Below are 22,398 nucleotides of genomic sequence, written 5' to 3' on the forward strand. Positions count from 1 at the left end.
AGAGCCCGGATGGAAGTAGCCACAAAGGAGAACTTATACCTGTTTTTAGTGGCCGGGGGGACAGTTAAGCGCAGGCCAGAGGGAAGCAGCTTATACTCTTGGCTGAGAGGATGAGTGTCATCCTTACGAATGGATTTCGCTTTCTTAAGCACCTGTTTGTTAAAAATGTCATCCAGGCTATTGAATTTCACCCCAGCTATTTTACAAGCTACCCGTACAATTCTCCCAAAGGAGTTCTTGTCCTTGCTACCAAGGTTTCCATACCAACAAATGATGGAGAAGGAAATAACTGACTGATGAAAATGTTTTATAGTGCTTTCATTGAAAGTCCTATCAACCTGAAATTTGGCGAGCTTCCTCAGACAAAAGAGCCGTTGCTTAACTTTGTTTGCACAGCAATTCACAGTTCACATCAAATTTCAACTTGCTGTCAATTATGGTGCCTAGATGTTTATAATTGGTCACCAGCTCAACTGGCTGGCTGTGGACAACACTACGCTGAGGAACTGGGGAGGGTCGTCTTTAATCTATACAGATCTCCTTTGTTTTAGAAACATTGATTTGAAGGAAAGCTTCATTGCACCAAGATATAAAATCATCAAGAACCTGGTTCATATTTTGGACATTCTCTGAGATTAGGAGTTAAATTTACCAAAAAAAAAAAAAAAAAAAATGACATCTACCATCAGGTAGTCGAGGTATGTGGTATGAATAGCAACAAAGTCCATACACAGAGGAAGATGTAATAGATGAATGGCTGATGCACAAGATTTTCACAAAGAAGTGTGGGTTTTGAATTTCGAAGTTGATGATTCATTGGTTAACGATCCGATTATATCGATGCAAAATGAAAACATCGATCCATATCGTCATCTTAAAGATACACATTTGTTTTGAAATTCACATAGCGCGTCTGTGTCACCATTTCTGGGCAAACGCGCCTCCGCTCAAACAACAAACAGTGCTCAGAAATAAAATGGTCAAATCATATTCTAGTTGTTTTTGTGAGTTGATGTAAATGATTGTGTTAGATGGGCATATGATATCGCGTCATATCGATCGCAGGCTCCTGAATCAAATTGAATCAAAATCGTATCATGACAGACTTTGTGATATTGGCAAACATTGTATCGTCATCCAAACAAATCAATATAATATAGTATCGTAGTGAAGCTGGTGATTTACACCCCTAATACCCAAGAGAAAATAGCCACATTAGCTATAAAAGGGTTTCCCATGCATTCATTTATTTGTGTCGGACTGCCATGATACCAACATCTACCACCACGTATTACTTTTTTATTTTTGGAGCTGGACTGTTTACTAGGAGCGCTGTTGGAATATTAACAATTCGAAACATAACCATCCATTGCATTGGGTCTAAAAGTTTGCTTTCACTCACCTGTGCAGCAGCTCCTCTTTTCGTCCATCAATCTGATCAGTTCTCATCAGATCAGCCGATCGATTCTCTACCCCGTAACTCAAATTCCAAAAACTGTTGCAGAGGAAAAAGAGATGCAGTGTAGTTCTGCACCACCAAGTCCATGGACCTGCAAAAAACTTCCAAATTTAGAGAGGGACACACCATGATACAAGAGACACAGACACACACACAGACACACACACAGCTACAGCCACACATAGATTTGAAGTCTTTGGGAAACACTGTGTTTACACTTCAGGTTTTTGCAAGGTCTTCTTGGGTTGACTTTTGCACAGCAAGTAAAGGCATCTACCAATCACATTGCACCTATACTTTAAATAATTACTAAACAACAACATGGAGGCTCCATAGCCCGAACCAAGACTGCAAACGTTATTACTTCTTAAACCTTGACAGAGGCAACACGTACCAGATCCACTCCTTCTATTCTTACCTTTCATAATTAAAGTACTAGACTTATACACTGTGTTACAGTTTTCCAGAGGGAATTCAAATACACTCCGACCATATTACTTAAAGGAAACTCTATAAAATAGCTTACGGTAGCTTAGGCTATACAACCGCTTGCCTCAGTACACCCTGGACAGGTCACCAGACTATCACAGGGCTGACACATAGAGACAAACAACCATTCACGCTCAAATTCACACCTACAGGCAATTTAGAGTCACCAATTAACCTGCATGTCTTTGGACTGTGGGAGGAGCCCATGCTGACACAGGGAGAACATGCAGATTCCACACAGAGCTTCCTCACCACACTGGCTCTGAAACGACAATGCTAACCACTGCACCAGCGTGCCGCCCCCTTATACATGTGAATTCTCAAAAGTGTGTTTAAGTCACTACTAACTGCCTTTCATTTACCTGCTTTAGAAGTGCATGTAATGCTGCTTGAGACATTTGACTTCACAAGGAATTCATTATTGGCACATGATGAAATAAGAGTTAGGGTGGAGGACTCATGGACCCTGCTGTATAGATGTCTGCACTCTTACCACCTATCAAATACTACAGTGGTGGAAAAAAGTTTTCGGACACCCTTAAAATTTTACACAATCTCAAATATTATCATGAAATATTTGTGGAAAAATCTTTTTTGTGTTTCAAAAGGTGTGGCTGCATTAGACAGATACAAACAAATACAAATGATATTTTTTTGTTTATTGTTTACAAGAAAAACTAACAAAACTAAATTCTTGACAGTTTCAATATGTCAGTTCTCAACATTGTCGGTATCAAAGTCAACAAATAACAGAGAATGTGTTCAAAACTGAACAAAAAATAAATAAACCATCACATCATCAAATTAATATTTAGTAGTCCTGCCATTGGCACGTAGTAGAGCTCTAATCCTGGCTGGCATGTTCCCCACGAGCCTTTCACACTGTTGAGGGGTAATCTTGTCCCATTCTTCTTGAATTACTGCTTTTAATTCTTCTAAATTCTTTGGTTTATGCTTTGAAACAGACCTTTCGATAATCCACCACAGATTTTCAATGGGGCTCATGTCCGGGGATTGAGCTGGCCACTCTAAGACCTGGATACTGTGCTCCTGCAGCCAAGTTCTACTGGCCTTGGATGTGTGGCAAGGGCCATCATCTTGTTGAAACATCCAGTTTTTACCTCGACGGAACAGTGCACGCGCAGAAGGGAGCATGTGGGTTTCGAGAATGGTACAATACTTGGTAGAGTTCAATGTGCCATCACAGACAGTGAGATGACCAACACCAGCAGCACTCATGCATCCCCAAACCATGATACTGCCTCCACCATGCTTGACAGTAGGTACTGTACATGCTGGAGATAATGCTCGCCTGGCCTTCTGCATACCCTCACATTAGTAGGAGGAAGATAAAGCTGGAAACTGGACTCATCTGACCACAAAATCTTCTTCCAATTCCTGGCTGTCCAGTTCTTGTGTGCCTGGGCCCAACGACGCCGGGCTAACCTCTGTCTCTCATTGATCAGGGGCTTCTTGATAGCCTTGTAGGACCTTAAGCCATGATCTAAAAGTCGGCCACGTACACTGGACACCAGTTTGGTTTGACCACTGCTGCTGAAGCTCCTGTGATGTCATTCGGCGGTTTTGCCTGCACATGCGGATCAGGATGCGGCCATTTCTTGCTGAAGAAACCCTTGGACGCCCAGATCTTGGTTTGTCTTCCAAGCTGTTGGTTCGTCTGTATTTCTGCAGAGTGTATCCAACTGCTGAAGGACTGCATCTGCACTTCCTGGCTATCTGGCGGCAGCTGTACCCTTCCTGGCTGAGAATCTTTATCTTCAGGCGTGTTTCCTGCGTTAGGTTCCTTGTTTTAGCCATTTTTGTGTCTGAAGAACTTTCAAATGTGCTGGTTTTATGTAGACAGGAAGCTTAGCAACAAAAATTGTGTCTTTTAATAAAAATAACGACCTTCATCACTGGTACCAAAATGACCCAATACTCAAAATTTCTTATGTATTTTTATGGAACCAATCAATTTTAAGTTTTTAATGGCTTTTTTAGGATTTATTTAGTATTTTGGCTGTGACTGTACTAAAAGAAATTGCACTTGAAGACCTAAGAGTGATTCTTAATGCAATATTTCACAAATGCATGGGGTGTCCGAAAACTTTTTTCCACCACTGTATTAATAGTATGTCATCTCTGTATTTCTTTATTTCGATAAATCTTGAGACCAGAGTTTGGACTAGAAGATTTTATTCCACTCAAGTTAAAGAACTCTAAAGAAAAAACTGTACAACTGATGGACGTGTGGTCTTTGTCTTTATGTTTCTGTCTATCACAGGGAGACTATGATCCAGTCAAAACCCGAGTTCTCCACCTCAAAATGAACCCTACCACTGTTGCCAAGCAACAGCGCCAGCAGGATGTTGAGGCTCTTCGGGAGGAAGTGACACGTCTCAGGGAACTCGTGCGTTCATTGCAGGACGGAGGCGCTACGGTCCACTCACAAGACGACTCCAGTATGCACGCCTCCAGCCTCAGCCTCAGTTTGCCGCCATCGAAGGAGGTGCTGGGTAAGATCAACAACTCAAACACACGTTTAGAGACCCCCTTGTACTGAATTACCTCATTAGCTTGTACTACTCTCATATGAAGTGAAACAGGGTTGGGCAGTTACATCCACTTTTCATTGTCTAACACATTATCATAACCGTAAACCTGTGATAGTGCTGAACATGGGTGCCACTGCATTTTAGGAGACATAAATCTTGACTAGTCCAGACAACATTAATACAGAACACTGTAAGTGCACGCACATAAAAGGCTCAACTTCAGCTGTAATTAGGTAGTTAGTTATTTTATGTACCATAGAAACCACTCTGTTTGGTGTGATTGAGCTAATAAAACTGAGATATACTTGACAAGGGTTAATATATTTGAATGGTTATTTATTTGATTACATGACATGGTCATTAAGGTAAGCGCAGGTAAAAGACTATCACAATCAGCATTAAGGAAGGATATTTACTTCTTTCCAAACTGCACATTTTTGACAGGTTTTCACTTCAGGTCCTATTCCTTTTTAGACTTATGAAAAATATGGTCGAGAATAATATATATGATATAAATGAGAGAAACTGTTTACGTACGCCCTCTACTGGCTGTGTTCCTAAACCAGAGTAAGAAGGAGATTGCTTCATCGATATTTGAGGCCACTGAGCCCTTTGTCCTCTTAGGTGTGAGTATATGACAGACAGTTAGATGGGGAAAGTGTAGTTATGACAGGGTTAAATATTTAATTATTTAAATATTTTTAAATATTTAATTGGAGTTCAGGGCAGTTCAGCTGTTGGCTAATTTGTCTTCTGAGAACCAAAGTGCCCTGCCCTCTCTCTGTCTTATATTCACTCCTTCTCTCTCTCGCTCACCAGCACCTAAACTCATTTCTCGTCTCTTCTGTCTTTACAACTTCCTCCCTTCTTTTTCTTTTTTTTTGCACTTAATTTCACTCGTGTCTCCTCTCTGTCATTTTTCCCCTGTCTTTGTTTTGCCTGTCTGCCTGCTCCTGACCCATTCCTCTCCCGCAATGATAATTAAGTTTCTTACCGGTGTGCTCAATTTAACCTCCAGCAGATAATACAGACCTAATGTTCGATATCTCTGCTTATCTTCAGACCAGGGTCAAAGCCATGGAATGTCAGGAAAAGTATCAAAGATAAACTGAATAAATGTCATGTCTTTGAGATCAGCACAGATTTATATATAAAAAAGTATAACTTCATATACTCCATATAGCCAAGAATTAGTTATAGACCCTGTAGAATAGGGCTGGGCAATATATTGATTTAATATTGATAATGTTTTATGAGACTCGATATCATCTTAGATTTTGGATATTGAAAATTGTAATTGTTCTAGGGCTGCCCCTGACCAAGAATTTTCCAAGTCAATCAATAGTCGTCTTTTAGAGCCATTAGACGACTAGTCGCCTGCATGTTTATGATATTAATGTAATTATTAAATGATATATTTTGGGCGGGGCAACACAAGTGTTTGAGTTTAAGGTGTGAGAAAGAATAGTATCAGTAACATTGTTAACACTGCTACATTACAGAGAAATACAAACTGTAATAATTAACCTTCATTAATATAGGCCTATATTTTATCTACAAGTGCACGTCACTCACTGAGCGAGCCGCCTGTTAATGACGCTGTCCGCAAAGCAGTAATGATTGTGCTAAGTGGCTAATGGGCATGTAGCTACTTAGATGTTTCAGATGATACATCATGTTTGTAGTTGACCAATGAAGATAAGTTTACATATCACCTTGGGTTCGTCCTTCATCTTTTCAAAATGATCCCACACTTTGGATTTCCTGCCCGACATGTTACTAACTAGCCTGTGTAATAACCGCAGGTACCAACCCTGTAAATTAGCTGTCTTACACATGCTGCATCTTTATCCGCCTGGAAACGAGATGTCGGGAGCTGGGCGCTACTCTTGTGCCTTTTTTTTTTTTTTTGCCAGCTTTCAAGAGCTTCCAGGCGCTGTTTATAAGTGTGTAGGCCTAGCGTCCGTGGGCCAGATATAAAGCTCTGGGTAGCCTAAAATGATCAATTTTTTTATATTTATCAGATTGATTATTTACAGAAGAAGGGAATATCCAGGGCTTGAAGTTCTCCGGCACGGTGCTGGATTTCCGGCGCAGGAATATTCGAAGGGCAGCGCCCAGCAGCGGAGGCAGTTTTCAATCGGCGCCCATGTTAACCTATCTGACTGACTGTCCACACAGGCCGCTGAGCAAAGTGGAGCATCCACGGAGGCTCGCGCACTGCAGTACTTCAGTTCGGCGTCTGGTCTATTTTTCACGCGAGCTGCGAGCACTTCTGTTAAGCTGGATAGAGCGGATCGTACCAAACAGGAAGTCAGACACAGAAAAGACGAGAGAATCCGGCCAATTTTCAAAATAAAATAAATTTTAAAAATAAAAGCCTGTTTAATTATGATGTTGCTTGTCCGTCTATAAATATTTGTTCAGTTTGGTCTAGACACGAGAGAGATGTAAACACACACACACACACACACACACACAGAGAAATGGCTACAGGTTGGGGGCTGCACTTCAGAGAGATAGAAGATGCTCCTTGATGTCAAAGGTCGTGAGTTCAAGCCTCAACTGATGTAAAATGTACATTTTAATGCAGACGTTTTTGTTGTCTTCCTGTTCTGCCTCTTGTTGCTCAGAATTGCCTAAAATATCCCGGCCCCAACCAGATTAATTCATTTAGATGTCAAAATTTCAGGCACAGGATTTTTTTCTTGCTTCAAGCCCTGGATATCTGTCGGCTGTGATTGGTTTGTAATGTCACTCCTGTCTGACTGCTGAGCGTGGCCTCTTCCTGTGTCTGTCCTTTCAAATTAAATTCCCACGTTTTCTTTTTTTTTTTATTTGCGACTAAGCGACCAAATAAATCTTGCCGACTTCTGGTCGACTAAAGTTTGGTGTGACTATTAGGGGGCGGCCCTACTCTGTTCTGTTACTTTCCTTTACCCACTTAGTCATGATATCCATATTGCTGATGATTATTTATCAAAAATCTCATAGTGTAAATATTTTGCGAAAGCATCAATAGTAAACCCTCCAGTATCATTGTAATATTGATGTATTTGGCCCAAAATATTGTGATATTTTATTTTCTACATATTGCCAAGCCTGACTGAAGCACCTCACCATGAAAGTCACATGTGCCATAAAGACATGACAGATCTAAAGTAGACCTTTCAAAGTTATTTCTTGCAAAACACACAAGTGCTTAATATTGCAATAAATGTTGTGGTAAAAATCCTTAATCGTCCCTCAAGACTCTTTGTCTTTGTTATTTTGATAATAGTGGATATAAGTCGATTTGAACATTTTGTGCACGTGTAAATTGATGTCGCTTATTTTTCATATTTTCACCATACACAGTTTCTCATCTTAAATTCTCTTACATTTTCGAATGTTCAATTCTGTAGGTGCACCATGTTTGCACATAGGTAAGCAGCGTTACTAGTGATAAACCTCAGTGCGCTCTACAGTAATGGTTTAATGAGCCAGTTATGATTTCATAAACATGTAAAAACAGGCTTAAAGTGACAGAAATTATTCTTTAATTTGGCTCATTTTTGCACCGGATTAGAAATCCTTCTATTCTACTCATTGAGCATTTCTTTAAAAATTAAATTAAACCATTGAATTAATCTGTTGTCATTAAATATTATTCTAAGCTTTACAGATGACTGCGTTTTGTGAATGAAGGATTTTTTTTCCATTTTGGAAGCGTCCTGAGGGCTACTTTGCAGTAAAAAATGAAAAATATTGTTGAACAGATTGAGTGTGAACGCACACTTTACTGCTGTAGGGCTTCCACATTGATTTTATTTCAGTAACAAGTTTTGTCACTGCTCTGTGATATAGCCAGGAATTAGACCATACCACAGACAGGTTAATCTGCAAAGCCATAATTATATTTTGTGCCGTCATTGCCCATTTTTACATGTTACATCCAGCAGATACAAGTGCATACTTTGAACATAGTTTGGGTTGGAAAATGAGCAGACAGAAATATATAAATAAGAGTCTCGCTCAGTGGAATTTTTTTGACAGCTTTTAAGAGATGGCACGCCCAGACCCATAGAGACCAATTAAGGGCAAAAGTCAGGAGTCACATACTTTGGCAAAACTTGACAGTTGGTGTTGAAATCTTCTTACCCTTGATTTACCAACTAAACACACACACTGGCACATTTGTGTGTGCGCTCGTACATATTCCTCTTTGCTCAGGCAATAACATGTTCATTTCCCAGCGAACGTGTCCATTTGTCTGCATGTTGCAGTGAATTTAAGCAACGTCTACTTCATTCTGTCACTTGTGAATTTACAGCCATTTTCAGGGCAGTTTGATAGCTGTCATATAGTGACAGTTTTGTCACAATGCTGAAGTCTTGAAACAGTATTTATCAGCACTGACTGACACTCAAGAGAAGCCCAGTCACCCAGGAGACAGACAGGCGCACAGACAGACACACTCACAGACTCTGCTAAGTTTCTACTTTCTAGCCATTTTACTTGTTTGATAATGATGGATAAGCTGTAATAGGCTAAGATGTGAGAAGAGAAGAATGATGAGTCGAAATATTTATCAGTCAAGGCGAGGTTAGAAGCCTTTGCTGTGAAAATGCACCACAGTCACTCTTAACTGCTCCTCCAGGAATATAAGGTGTGTGCCTTTCTGATGGCACAAGAGAATTGAGAATTTGTGACTGGTTGGTGTTGGCTGTAAGAAGGTAAATAGCTCTGGTTGTTTGTTGATTGTTGATGCATTTTTGAGCAACTGAAATGCGTTTTACTTTGAAGAAATTAAACAAGAGCTTAGCTTTTCAGATGTGTTAAGTAAGCCTTTTTATCTGCCTTGGTAGAGTAGTTTCCCTTCCTTCAGATTCTCTTTCTGGTGCTCTTGCCTGACTTTCTGACACGTTTCTAATACTTATTTTTTGTTTAACTTTAACACAAATGAGGAAAAGCCAAGATGGGTATTTTGTGTGATGTAAATAGCCGGAACAAGACTGAGAACAAAACTCACTGCTGTTTAATTAGAGCAATTTGTCCACTTTTCATCATGCATGGCCCTTTGAAAAGAGCAGAGCTTGCAATCCCACTAAAGACGTCTGGATTCACATAAAAGCATCCAAACTAAGCTCCATTTTTCAGCTGGAGTCATAGAAATGGCAATCAAAGGATGTTGACTATTGATGACTCTGCCAGTAATGGAGACCGTGCTTTACTGTGTGGATCAAAGTTTGCCCCAGCTGTCTGGCGCTGTGGTCAGATGTTCCAGTAGGACTTACACAAACCTACTGAGAATGCTTTCAGTAAAAGTGAACAGTTACATCATGGAAACTTTTGCCTCTTTGTGGCTATTCTGTTCTATTCACTCCTTTTACCGTTTCTAATGTTACATTATATTTATGCACAATCAGACACATTGACATGCGTTTGTATCACTTTGAACTTTTAGTGCAATTATAAAACTTTAAATAATTTCCTCCATAACGACTCATTTTTGCTCAGACAAACTCATCTCTCTGCCTTCTCAAATCAAGTCTTCAAATTAAAGTAATTATCGCAAATTGATTTTCAACAAATTAAAGTCAAGCCCCCATCCTGCTTCTCCTCTCCATGAATCTTTTGCTCCCAACTCAGAGACGCAGCTGACTGCTTTAGTCACCACTACAGGCTGTGCATTATAGTGTTTTGTTAGACCCTAAGTGAGCAGCTGGAGTGCCTCAGGGAGTGTATATTTGATATGGAGCCGTCCGTCTATGCTGCATTAGCTAAGTGAGTTGAGCATGTACTTGTGGAGCTCTGTGGAAAAGAAGTCTTGCACATGTTGCAAAATCTTACAGGATGATATCTGAGCTGCTCATGCACAGACGGAGTGATGTTATAAAAATACACTGCTTAGCCACAACAGTAAAACTACTGACAGGTGAAGTGAATATCATCTCTTTACAATGCAGTGTTCTGCTGGAAAACCTTGGTTCCTGGCATTCATGTGGACGCCACTTGACACACAGCAACCACCCATAAATTGTTGCAGACAGCGGCACTCTCCAATGGCAGTGGACCCCCAGCAGGGCAATACACCATGCCACTCTGCAGAAACTGCTCAGAAGTGATCAAAAGATTGTAAAAAAAAATAGCTCAAGGCATTGAACTGGCCTTTAAATTCTCCAGATCCCATTCTAATCAAGCATTCTTGTGATATGCCAGTATCATATCTTGCAGCCCACAGGACTCAGAGGATTCACCACCAACGCCCTGGTGCTAGACTCCAAAGAACAGAGGTCCTGTATCCCCACCATGGATCAGACTTGGCTTTGACTTGTTGAGGTATGGACACAGGGCCTCTGGGTCTCAGCCATGTCCCACAGATGCTCAATTGGATTGGGATGGCCACCGCCATCTTGCGCCATTGAGGTTATTCGGAGCCAAGAGTCTGCCTAGTGATCTCCGTGGTATCGAGTTCCCACCCAAACACCCATCCAACCAATCTGGAGCTCATCGATTGGCACGCTCAGCTGTCAATCATGATGTAAAACCTCCTTTTTATAGACTCAAATAACTCATTAAATCAAACTTTTCAGGAAATCGAACAATTGAACACCCATCAGCATGATAAGAACTACCTAAAATGATAGAAACCATCTTTGAGCAAAATTCTGTTGACATGGGCTTTGACTTTTCAGCTTGGCCCATGTCCCATTCACTAACATAGAGGGGGCGGGATTTATGACCTACACTGCAGCCAGCCACCAGGTGGTGATAGAGTTGTTTTGGGTTCACTTATCAGGAGCTGTCATGTCGTCCATCTTTATTATACCGTCTGTAGTCAAATGGCATCTAACTGAATGCCTGGACCCAAGGTTTCCCAGCAGAAGGTTATATTGTAGCGCGATCATCAACATTATTTACTTTGCCTGTAATGGTTGTAATTTTTTGGCTGATTGGTTTATAGTGTCTGAATATCTGACTGATGTATTCTTCCAACTTTTGTGTGTGTTGCAGATTTGCGTAAGCAGATGGAGAGCTCAGAGCTCAGGAACCAGAGGCTGAAGGAGGTGTTTCAGAGGAAAATTCAGGAGTTCCGCACAGTCTGCTACGTCCTGACCGGTTATCAGATCGATATCACCACTGAGAACCAATACAGGCTCACCTCAGTTTATGCAGAGCACATGGACGACTCCTTGCTCTTCAAAAAGGTACAATTACTTAACATTTAGACGCAATGTGGACAGTTATGTGTCAGTGACATTACTACTTTGATGCTTTCAAAGACACAGTGTTTACACACAAGAAAGAAATAAAAGTGATGCATAAATGTGCTAAACTTCAAGGGCCCTGACACACCAAGCCGAAAATTGGCTGCTGGTCCATGTTGGGCTGTTGGTGAGTGGCTGTTGGTCTAGTTTTTGCGGTGTGTCCCACACGTTAGCATGAGTCAGCACTTGTTGCCGTTTTTGGCCGACTGCATGCTGAATGAACGCCCTTGCCTGTCAGTGCGTGAAATCAGGCTGATTAGCCATTCAGCTCCGTGCATGAGAAGAGAAGCTGAAGTGCAGAAAGTAAACAGATTGCTTAAGTTAAGGAGGTGTGACATCAAAACAAACTTGTTACGTAAGTTAAGATTTTTTTAGCCACTAAGCTCTTATTAATTGTTTGTGTTACTGTTCACTTGCGCACCGTAAATATCCTTTGTTCTTTCAGTGTTGGGTTGTGCTGGTAATGTGCTAACTGTCTGACTAGCATCTTGACTCCATCCTATGGATCATCTAGTTTCCCTTTTTGAATATTGAATACAGAGCACCGCTGCCTGCTGGTATAGAGAGTTATCTTTTCTCATGCAGACGCAGAAGGTATATACTAATTGGCCGTTGGCTGTTGTATTGGCGGGATGTTCAAGTGCAACTATTTGGTTGAGGCGCAGGAAACGTCAGGGGACACAGCAATTGGCATTTGTTGCCACTTGTTCTTTGATGTCGGTTTGGTGTGTCTGGACCTTAATTTAACCTCAAGGGCTGGAAAACACAAATTGAAACTTAATCACAATTTTACCATAAACAAAATCCTTGCTATCCATTCTCATATAATATCAGTATCAGTGTTTATGTAGCTTTATATACATCTGTACCTACACACTCATTGAGATCAGGTATGGCTGCATGTGGCTATGAGCCACTGGTGGTGTCTGTAAGCATACGCACCGCGATCATTAACACAGAAGTGCGAAGTTGAAATGGAAACACTGTCAACATCAAATTTCCTACAGGCTGTAGCATCTGTGCAAGTGCTGATATCTGTCTCAGTGGGATCTTTCATAAATGCTTCAGGAAGTGCAAATTTGACCTTACAAGGTGTTTTGTTCCCCCTTTTTACTGAATCCTCCCATATCCACGTTTATGCACCATTACGCCAAGTTATAGCTTTGTGCCCGAGTCAGCCATGCACAGAGAGGAACACTTCGCCGACAGAGACTCTCTTCTGCTGTGTGTATTGATTGTGTGTGTACCTCATGAGTGGAGGAATGATGGTGTGTGTGTGTTTGTGTGTTTGAGAGAGAGTGATGACTGGGCAGTGTCACAGGGCTGGGCTGCATGAATCGATCACCACTCCCCATACACTCATTGAGTGGGCTAAATAAAAACTGTATGTGTGTCTGTCCCTTAGCTGGTGAGCAAATCCTTTTCTTAAGTAGCTTTTGAGTAAAAACATCCCACTGTGCTCCCTTCGCACTTACCTCTCTCCTTCCTGCCCTTCTCTCCTCCTTCCATCCTGTCCCGCTACACTTTTTCTTTCTTTATCTCTCTCTCGTTGTTTATCTCTCCCCCTCTCTCTGTTGCTCTCTGATCTGAGTGTGTAGCAGCAGTTAATCACCGTGTTGTTGCTGTGTTGTGTTATGATAGGGCGTCTAAAGCTAGAACAGACACCGTGGAGAATCCGTACCGGCAAGGTAGTAGGCAGCTCTATTAACTTGGCAGGGTGATTATAGTGGTCAAGTGCTAGGATGATTGCAACTGGTCATTACTGCCTTGCTCAAGGACTCACTCAAATGCTAGTAGTAGTTCATAACATGAGAATAAGAAATGGGGGGGGGGTTGAACGTGCATGTGGGCGTACATGTATTTTTATTCTCGCTGGTGTGTCCAATCTGCTCCATCGAACCCACCTGCGACCCTGCCAGAAGAGATAATTCACTGTCAATATTTATTAACCTCAGTCTGCATCCATAGAACACACACACACACACCACACAAACACACAGTCGTAATGCCCTCATAGTGCGCACTGTCACACTCAAATGCACACATACTCACTCCAATCTCAACCCTCTCCGTCACACCACACTTCACCACACACCACCTCCCACCCCCCCTAACTGTTGGGTGCACATGCATACAGATGTACAAAGACACACACACAAAACAGATGCTAACACTTCCTCTATTAGTATTCAGGGTGTTCTCTGTCTGAGTGTGTATGACACACATGCCTGGTGGCCTATGGGAGCACAGAAGCCTGTACTACTAATGGAGTACGACACTCACACCGTGCACATGCACACACATATAAAGGAACACCCACACTTAAAGGAACACAAACACATGAATAAGAATATATATATACATAACATGCTCATGTGTGTGTGACTGTAATCTGGGTTATGAGAATATAAAGTGGACTAATTGTAGGATGAAGCAGGAGTAAGTGGAGAGCAAATGGGGGATTTTGGACAGGAAGCATAGAAGTCTTTACAAATAGGATTCTAATGTTATTCACCTCAGCAGCAGGGTTGCCAGATAATCCTGCTAATATCCCCCTCAGCAGAGGCACCCAAATCCCCCTCCTATGGTGTAAGCTGTTTAACCTGCAACTGTCACGTCCCCCCCCCCCCCCCCCTTCTCATGCATTCATTATATCGCACTCTCATTTAAATGATTTCTTTACCCTTTATTCACGTTTAGTTTTCAGCCTTTTCACATCGCTATAATTTGGTAAGCGCAGTGTTTCAAGTTAAATTGCCAAACGAGAAGCTTTTCTCTTTCACTCATTCAGTCTCCTGTGAGTCTGAACAGGAATGGTAGAGAGACATAAAGGTAGAAGTATTATGACTGCAAGAGAGGTTTTATGTATACCATCATTCTAAGACAGTAGTTTATAATTTAAACTACCTTTTCCCCCACTTCATTTGTAAAAAGTGTCAAATGCAAAATGAAGGTTTTGGGGGGGGGAAGGATACTGACACAAGACTTCAGTGATCATCACCAATGTAAACTTGTACTTGAGACCTGGGGTGCTTTCAAGTTGTCTCACTTTGGTCCAAATCAGGGACTAATTTTGTTACAAAGTTGTATAATTGCCTAGAGTTGGTTCATGTTGTCACAGCAGCATTTACAAGTGGACCAGATAAAATGCCTTGTGCGAGAAAGCTGCTCTTGATTGGCCAGAATTTCCATGCAGGAAAAATCCAGGAAGTAAACAAACGTTGAAGAAGAGTACACTTGCAAGATAAATGTGACACTTTCTAATGTCACAATGGAGGGACAACTACGCAGGTTGATTTTAGCGCTGCTCATCGTGGACTATATTGCTGTCATTGTTCATTTTAGTCAAACCATACAGTTTGAAAACGAGGCGCGGCTCCAACTAGAATACAATGTTTTGATGCAATGGATGTGCTGAATGTGCATATTAAGGCAGTACAGGAGGAGGTGCACATTAATAATCCTCCAGGACTGTAACATGCTCATGTTTAACCCAAACAATGAGTAATGTGACAGTAGTTGGTTCAGATCGAGGTCCATACACGTTCTCACCACAAAAGAACCGCACCAGAGTTCATTTATAACTGAACCAAGAACCGGACCTTCAAGAAGGTCTCAGTCCAGTTGTTTTGGTGCGCACCCAAGTACGATTGCTGTGTTCACACCTGCCTAAAGAAACCGCACTTAGGGGGCACACGAACTTGAGTTTGATTGCACCGAACCGAACAGGGCAGCTGTGAAATTACCCTTAGAGAAACCAATTTATGTCCAAATAGGACTAAAACTTTTGTATTTGACTAATCTTCTGAATATTTCCTCAATGAATGCATAGTTTTATCCATAAAATGTAAATGAAATTCAGAAAATGCTGCTCACGGTTCCTAAAGCCAAAGCTCATTAAAAGCATTAAATTAAATGTTTTATTCAACGTAGTCCAAACCTTCAAGATATTCAGTTTACAATGACATGAAAAAGCAGTAAATTCTTGCTTTGAACAAGCGACAACCAGAGGAGGACTGGAGTGGTTTGTAAAGACTAGGAAGACTTAAGACTAATCAGTAATTGACTAATCATTTCAGCTTAAGTTCAAGTTTATCATCTCCTTAGTGCATAGTGATATACTGAATGTCAATAACTATTGGACCATCTGCCATGAAATTTGGTATAGACATTCACTGTCCCCAGAGAGATGATTCATAAGGACGGGTGATCCCTGAGCCCCTCCAACAGATCAAAACCTCCACTAGCTGTAAAGCATTAATAACATCACCATAAGATCTGAATGTAGGACTAAATGAATATTACTGATATCCAAACTTAAATTCACACACCCCTGTAAATAATGACTGAATTCCTGTTATCTTCAGTTGTACTTTGAAAGTAGTGCTAACATGTTAGTATATTCATTTTGAAGGCGCTGACACGCCAAGTTAACAGTCAGCTGTTGGTCTATGCTGGTCTATCGGTGAGCATCTGGTTTTGCGATGTGTCCTGTACTCTTGGCAAATCTGCTTTGTCCGTCTGATTCAGCATGTTGAATCAGGGTTGGAGACCGTGGTGCCCATCATTGAATGAAATTAATCTGATTGGCAGTTCAGCTCAGTGCACAGGAAGAGAAATGTGAGTGAGGAAAGTAAACAAAGAGCCATAGTCAAGAGGGTTTGAGATCGAAGCACATTGTTATATAGCTGAAATTACTTTTCTAGCCATTGAGCTCGCTAGCAGAAGCGGTTCTTATTTGTTTGTTTGCCAACACAGAAAATTTACTAGCAGCTTGAATTTGTCCAAATGGTCTTCTGCTTTCCCTTTTTTTAATTACGAATATAAACTACCCCCGCACGCTAGTATAGAGAGTTTATCCGCTCACAAAGGCACATTTGCTAGGTGGCTGTTGGCTGTAGTCTTTGCTGTGTGTTCATGAGCAACTTTTTGGCCGAGACACAGACGACGCAAAGCTATGTGACGGTCAGCCTTCATTGCCACTCGTTCTTCAATGTCGGTTTGGTGTGTCTGGGCCTTAACATGATGATATGGTAAACTTATGGACTGTTAGTTCTGTGTTCAGAGTTATTTCATTATTGCCTTACCTTTATTTTTTGGTTAAATAAGATGCACACCCCCACAGCATTTACCATAAAATGATTTGAATACATTTGTAGACTTCAAAGTCAAAAGGAGTCTAATTATGTTGCACCTCCATGCAGTTGTTTTTGATAACAGAATAAAGTCAGAAGTTTGAACGTCTGTTTGAGTGGTGGGAGATCAAAAGTTGGGGGTGTCAAAGTTGTCTGTAACTTTTCTATCGTTGTAAACAAGAACCAGAGCAGTGCAAAAAGCTTCTTAGACATAGCTAGTTTATGTGGATAAATGCTGTTTGTCAATTAATAATGGATTAATGCAATGTTATGTTAAAACGGCTGTGATGACAGAATTATTTTGATAGGGAAAGTGTGCAGAGACATGTTTGTGTATTAGCTTGACATGAGCGTGTGTGATTTATATTTTTAGCTCACCCCTAGGTGAGAGGGCTGATTAGCATCAGTGATTAGGTATTTATGAGGCTCTGCTAATCAGCGAGATAAACACCTTAGCTGTGTGAGCGAGTGAGCTATTTGAACATTTTTCTTCCAGAAGTTTCAAGGAGGGGAGGGGGCCACTGCTTGCATTTTAGAACATTTACATTTACTCATTTAAAGGTTCAGACCAACACAAAGTCTATAAAGCCAGTCTGCCGTTACAGGATAGAGACCTCTTTGGCAGTTTTAGTGCACACAGTGATTAGATTGCTGCAAACCAAGAAATAAGTTTTGTTCATTTTTTCCCCTTTTAATTTCCTTTAAGGTATTAGGAAAACAGTGTTTTGATTTTATCACACAATAATTCTGACTAGAGACGGGCAGTAGCTCAAATAAAGCACTGCAATTGTCTCAAGAATAATTAAAATTGACCTGTGATGTTTGTGTTGTTGTAATTTGTACTGGAGAAACTTCAATTGAGCAACTTTAGTTGAGTCAGAGTGGTTAAAAAAACAACAGAGGCACATTTGTAGACAAACAAGTCTTACAAGTTGTGTGTCTCTGTAAGTAATCTCCCAATGCAGGGACCCACTGCTGGGCTCACACACCTCTGCTATTGATTAGCTCATTAACAAATAAACAAACACACATACACAGAGCTGTGCTCTCCACAGCAATGACTAAAAACTTCTAGATGCTCTGTATCGACCGGCTGACTTTTCTGTCTTTTTCTTTTTTCTTTCTTTCCTTCCTTCCCTCCTTTGCTCTCTCTCCCTCCTCCTTCACTTCCTTGACACTCTCTCCCCTGTCTTCCCTTCCTAATGAAAGGAGAAGATAGAATCTCAGGGCCAGCTCATTAAAACATACTCCCAATTAACTGTCAACCTTCTCGCCAGAGAGAGATAGAGGGAAAGAAAAGAATGTATGGAGGAATGGTGGAGGGTAGGTGATGCGCAGACAGAGCGGAACGTTTAAAAGATGGCGATGTTTTAAAAAAAGCAATGAAATAGTGGCGTTTGAAAAAGCAAAAATAATTTGTGTCCGTGCGTGAGCGTTAGAGAGAACAGGACAGTTAATAAAGTACAGTTTATGAACACTGTCGAGTCTTAATGACCTGTCTCTGTTTTATCAGCCACTTGGGAATGATTAACACCACACAAATGTGTGTTTGCCTGTGAGTGCGTATGTGTGTGTAAGACAGATTGTAAGCCATCACTGCTTGAATGGTTTAGTCATTTGTCTGTTATAGCTTAATTTTAAAATAACTTTGAAGCACAGCTCGACTGTCAGGGTTGCTGCTGGCTACAGGGCCAATAAGACCAGAGCCAAGGGAGCGGTCAGGAGCTGGAGCAATGTGGCCCAGCTGGGCCAAAAAGGTTTATAATTGTGTCACTCTTTCTCACCCAGTGATAAGCCTGTTATCTTTGCCTCTCTCATTTTCTGACCAATCAGATTTAATGTCACCAGAGTGTTAGTCTGTTATTTGTAGCAGGCAGTGTGGCAGCTACTTAAAATGATAAGGGCCGATAAAGGTGTTGTGTTTTCTTTTTAAAACATTTTTTATCGATCAGAGAGTAAAGGGGAATGAGTGAGCTCATTTTAAAGCAAATGGCAGTTACGGTACTACAACAACACTATTGACAGCAGCCAGTAGGGTGTAAAAAAATCAATACAGCTGATTTTTAAAAGCAGGACAGTTAGGGAACTATCCGTTTATAATCAGGGTTATCCTAACATGTTGGTTTTCTTATCTCATGTTGGCCCTTAGGCTGCGTTCACACCAAATCCAGCTTTGCTGCTAAAATGCCACTCCTCCCATTCATTTGAATGTGGGCAGTGTGTCTGGGCTGCAGCAGTGGGGACTGGGCTGCAGCACAAAGTTGGGAAGGATTCAACTTTTGAAGAAACGCAACTTGTCTTCAAGCTGTGGTGGCCAATCATGTAACTGACAATCAGACAGGAAAAATGCCCGACGTCCTTGGGAACCATTTCAGTCTCCTTCTATTGTTAAATATTACAGTGAGGTATGCACGTTTAACAGCTTGTGTGTAGTATTGTACGTTTGCATGTGTCTTTTGTGGCAGTTGAGATACTATAGTAATGAAAATCAAGAAATTCTACAGATCTTATAAGCCAACATTAACAAAGTTACCGGAGACAGATACTCATTTGAGTGCACTCCTCCACAAATGGGCCATTAAAGTGACACTCCTACACCGCCGCATAGCCCTACGGCTCATCACCACATCACTGGATTTGGTGTGAATGCAACCTCACTCTCAAAATATTCAAGCAACAAAACACCTGTAATGACTGTGCCATAGATGTTTATACATTTATATCCAAACAGCAGCAACAGGCACAATAACATCGACATAGCATTTGTCTTATCCAAATGATTGAACAGTGAGCTGGCAAACATGCAAAGACATGAGGAAAATGTACCTGCTGATAAAAACATGCCAGACAGTAAACTTTTTCAGATTTTGTGTGGCACATACTGTACCATTTACCAAATTCAGATGTTATCGGCCCATTAAATGGTCATTATCAGGATGTTTCATGTCATATACAGTACAGGCCAAAAGTTTGGACACACCTTCTCATTCAATGCGTTTTCTTTATTTTCATGACTATTTACATTGTAGATTCTCACTGAAGGCATCAAAACTATGAATGAACACATGTGGAGTTATGTACTTAACAAAAAAAGGTGAAATAACTGAAAACATGTTTTATAATGCCACACAGAGTTCTAGCAGCAGACCCATCTCTAGAACAACTGTTAAGAGGAGACTGCGCGAATCAGGCCTTCATGGTCAAATAGCTGCTAGGAAACCACTGCTAAGGAGAGGCAACAAGCAGAAGAGATTTGTTTGGGCCAAGAAACACAAGGAATGGACATTAGACCAGTGGAAATCTGTGCTTTGGTCTGATGAGTCCAAATTTGAGATCTTTGGTTCCAACCGCCGTGTCTTTGTGAGACGCAGAAAAGGTGAACGGATGGATTCCACATGCCTGGTTCCCACTGTGAAGCATGGAGGAGGAGGTGTGATGGTGTGGGGGTGTTTTGCTGGTGACACTGTTGGGGATTTATTCAAAATTGAAGGCACACTGAACAAGCATGGCTACCACAGCATCCTGCAGCGACATGCCATCCCATCCGGTTTGCGTTTAGTTGGACGATCATTTATTTTTCAACAGGACAATGACCCCAAACACACCTCCAGGCTGTGTAAGGGCTATTTGACCAAGAAGGAGAGTGATGGAGTGCTGCGGCAGATGACCTGGCCTCCACAGTCACCGGACCTGAACCCAATCGAGATGGTTTGGGGTGAGCTGGACCGCAGAGTGAAGGCAAAGGGGCCAACAAGTGCTAAACACCTCTGGGAACTCCTTCAAGACTGTTGGAAAACCATTTCAGGTGACTACCTCTTGAAGCTCATCGAGAGAATGCCAAGAGTGTGCAAAGCAGTAATCAGAGCAAAGGGTGGCTATTTTGAAGAAACTAGAATATAAAACATGTTTTCAGTTATTTCACCTTTTTTTGTTAAGTACATAACTCCACATGTGTTCATTCATAGTTTTGATGCCTTCAGTGAGAATCTACAATGTAAATAGTCATGAAAATAAAGAAAACGCATTGAATGAGAAGGTGTGTCCAAACTTATGGCCTGTACTGTATATGGATTAGAGGAGGCCTGCCACACCTACTATTATTAGGTTGAAAGACCATTATCAGCCCCTTTCAATGACTGTTATCAATTTGTGAGTCTTCACTTTCACTGTCCTTAGGTTTAAGTACTAAAACTATGTGGTTAGGGTTAGAAAAACATCATGATTGGGTGTAACTATTGGTTTTACATGGGAAATTAACACAGTTTTCATAGGTGAAAGTCATGTTTGTTTGACCCATCCATCATTATTCCCTCTTACCCTCAGCTGACTCTCTTGCTCTTTATATTACACCAGCTAACGTCATTAGTTACTCCCATCGTAATGCTGATAATGGCCTTCTGGACCTAATAATCGGTGTGGCAGGCCCCCTCTGATCCATATCTGTGACGCTTATCACAACTGATAACAACCAGGTAATACCCTTGTAACAATCAAGCCGACTGTACAGTTTCACAATAAAAATGTATTAGCACATTAAGAGTTTGTTTAATAAAAAGCCACTTTCTTATCCTTTGAAATTAAAGTCTGCGTTGTACCTTGGGTGATGCTTGGCCTGTGGGCTGACAAATATTAAGCTAAAACCCTGCCATCGTTGGATGAATGAGGAGATTTACAGGACCACTTCAATGAATTCCACTCTCAATTTCCATTTAAAATATCCAGCTTATTGCTGGCTTTATTTATCATATTTAGGTTCTCCTGCTTCACCCATGAATACTGTGCAATCTGCACTTGTGCTGGAAAGATAATTCAACTCCTGCTGCAGCACTGTAGTATACCTATTTTTAGCTAAATCTGATCAAACAAGGTCATGATGCAGACTAAAGACCAGTGCATATATAAAAAAGAAAAAAGTTCCACATAGATTTTGCTCGGCCATTGTTTGTGAGTTTGTTGATGAATGCTTGTGTGGTCCGTTAGTTCATCTTTAAACTTTTCATCTGCATAATGGGTCTTGTATAAAACCGCAAATAAGGGTAACATCAATCATGTCTTTTGTTCCCATCATTCATCGTTTTTTGTAATCAAAAAAGTCTTTGTGTGTGTGCACATGCATGGTCTTTTCACATGTGTAACAAAGAGTTGAGAGCAATAAAACTGAATATGGAACTTAAAAGGATACATGAGTGGGTGTTTTAAATATTTTGAGATGAGAAAGAAGGCTTGCTGGGACTGAATTTCACTTTGCTCACTGACTGAAACAAAACACTCACTGATGTATCGCTGATAGCTATGAAGATAAACATGAGCAAAGCACTAATAAACAGTAAACACAAAGGCTGATGGGAATACAAGAGTGAATAAATTAACTGTGTTTTCCTTGGATATGACTTTATGTACTTAAACCTTCAGAGAGAAATCTTGGAGTTAAAATCCCAGAGAAAGAAGAGAATGTTGACTCTGATTTCTCCTGACAGTTTCCTGTCCTGCCTGCCCCCGGGGTGTGTATG

At 41.0% G+C, this 22,398-nt stretch overlaps 1 protein-coding gene across 3 annotated transcripts in view; it reads left to right on the forward strand.

Annotated features, from left to right (window-relative positions):
- The window catches only part of mad1l1 (mitotic arrest deficient 1 like 1), an 80,812-nt gene that overhangs the window by 36,776 nt on the left and 21,638 nt on the right, over positions 1–22,398 (forward strand). For all 3 annotated transcript variants that reach the window (XM_049571371.1, XM_049571373.1, XM_049571372.1), the window contains exons 16-17: positions 4,233–4,464; positions 11,500–11,693. In XM_049571371.1, the coding sequence (XP_049427328.1) occupies positions 4,233–4,464; positions 11,500–11,693 (426 nt within the window). The remainder of the gene's footprint in view (positions 1–4,232; positions 4,465–11,499; positions 11,694–22,398) is intronic.

Source organism: Epinephelus fuscoguttatus, linkage group LG3, assembly GCF_011397635.1.
Source record: "Epinephelus fuscoguttatus linkage group LG3, E.fuscoguttatus.final_Chr_v1".
NCBI classification, from domain to species: domain Eukaryota; kingdom Metazoa; phylum Chordata; class Actinopteri; order Perciformes; family Serranidae; genus Epinephelus; species Epinephelus fuscoguttatus.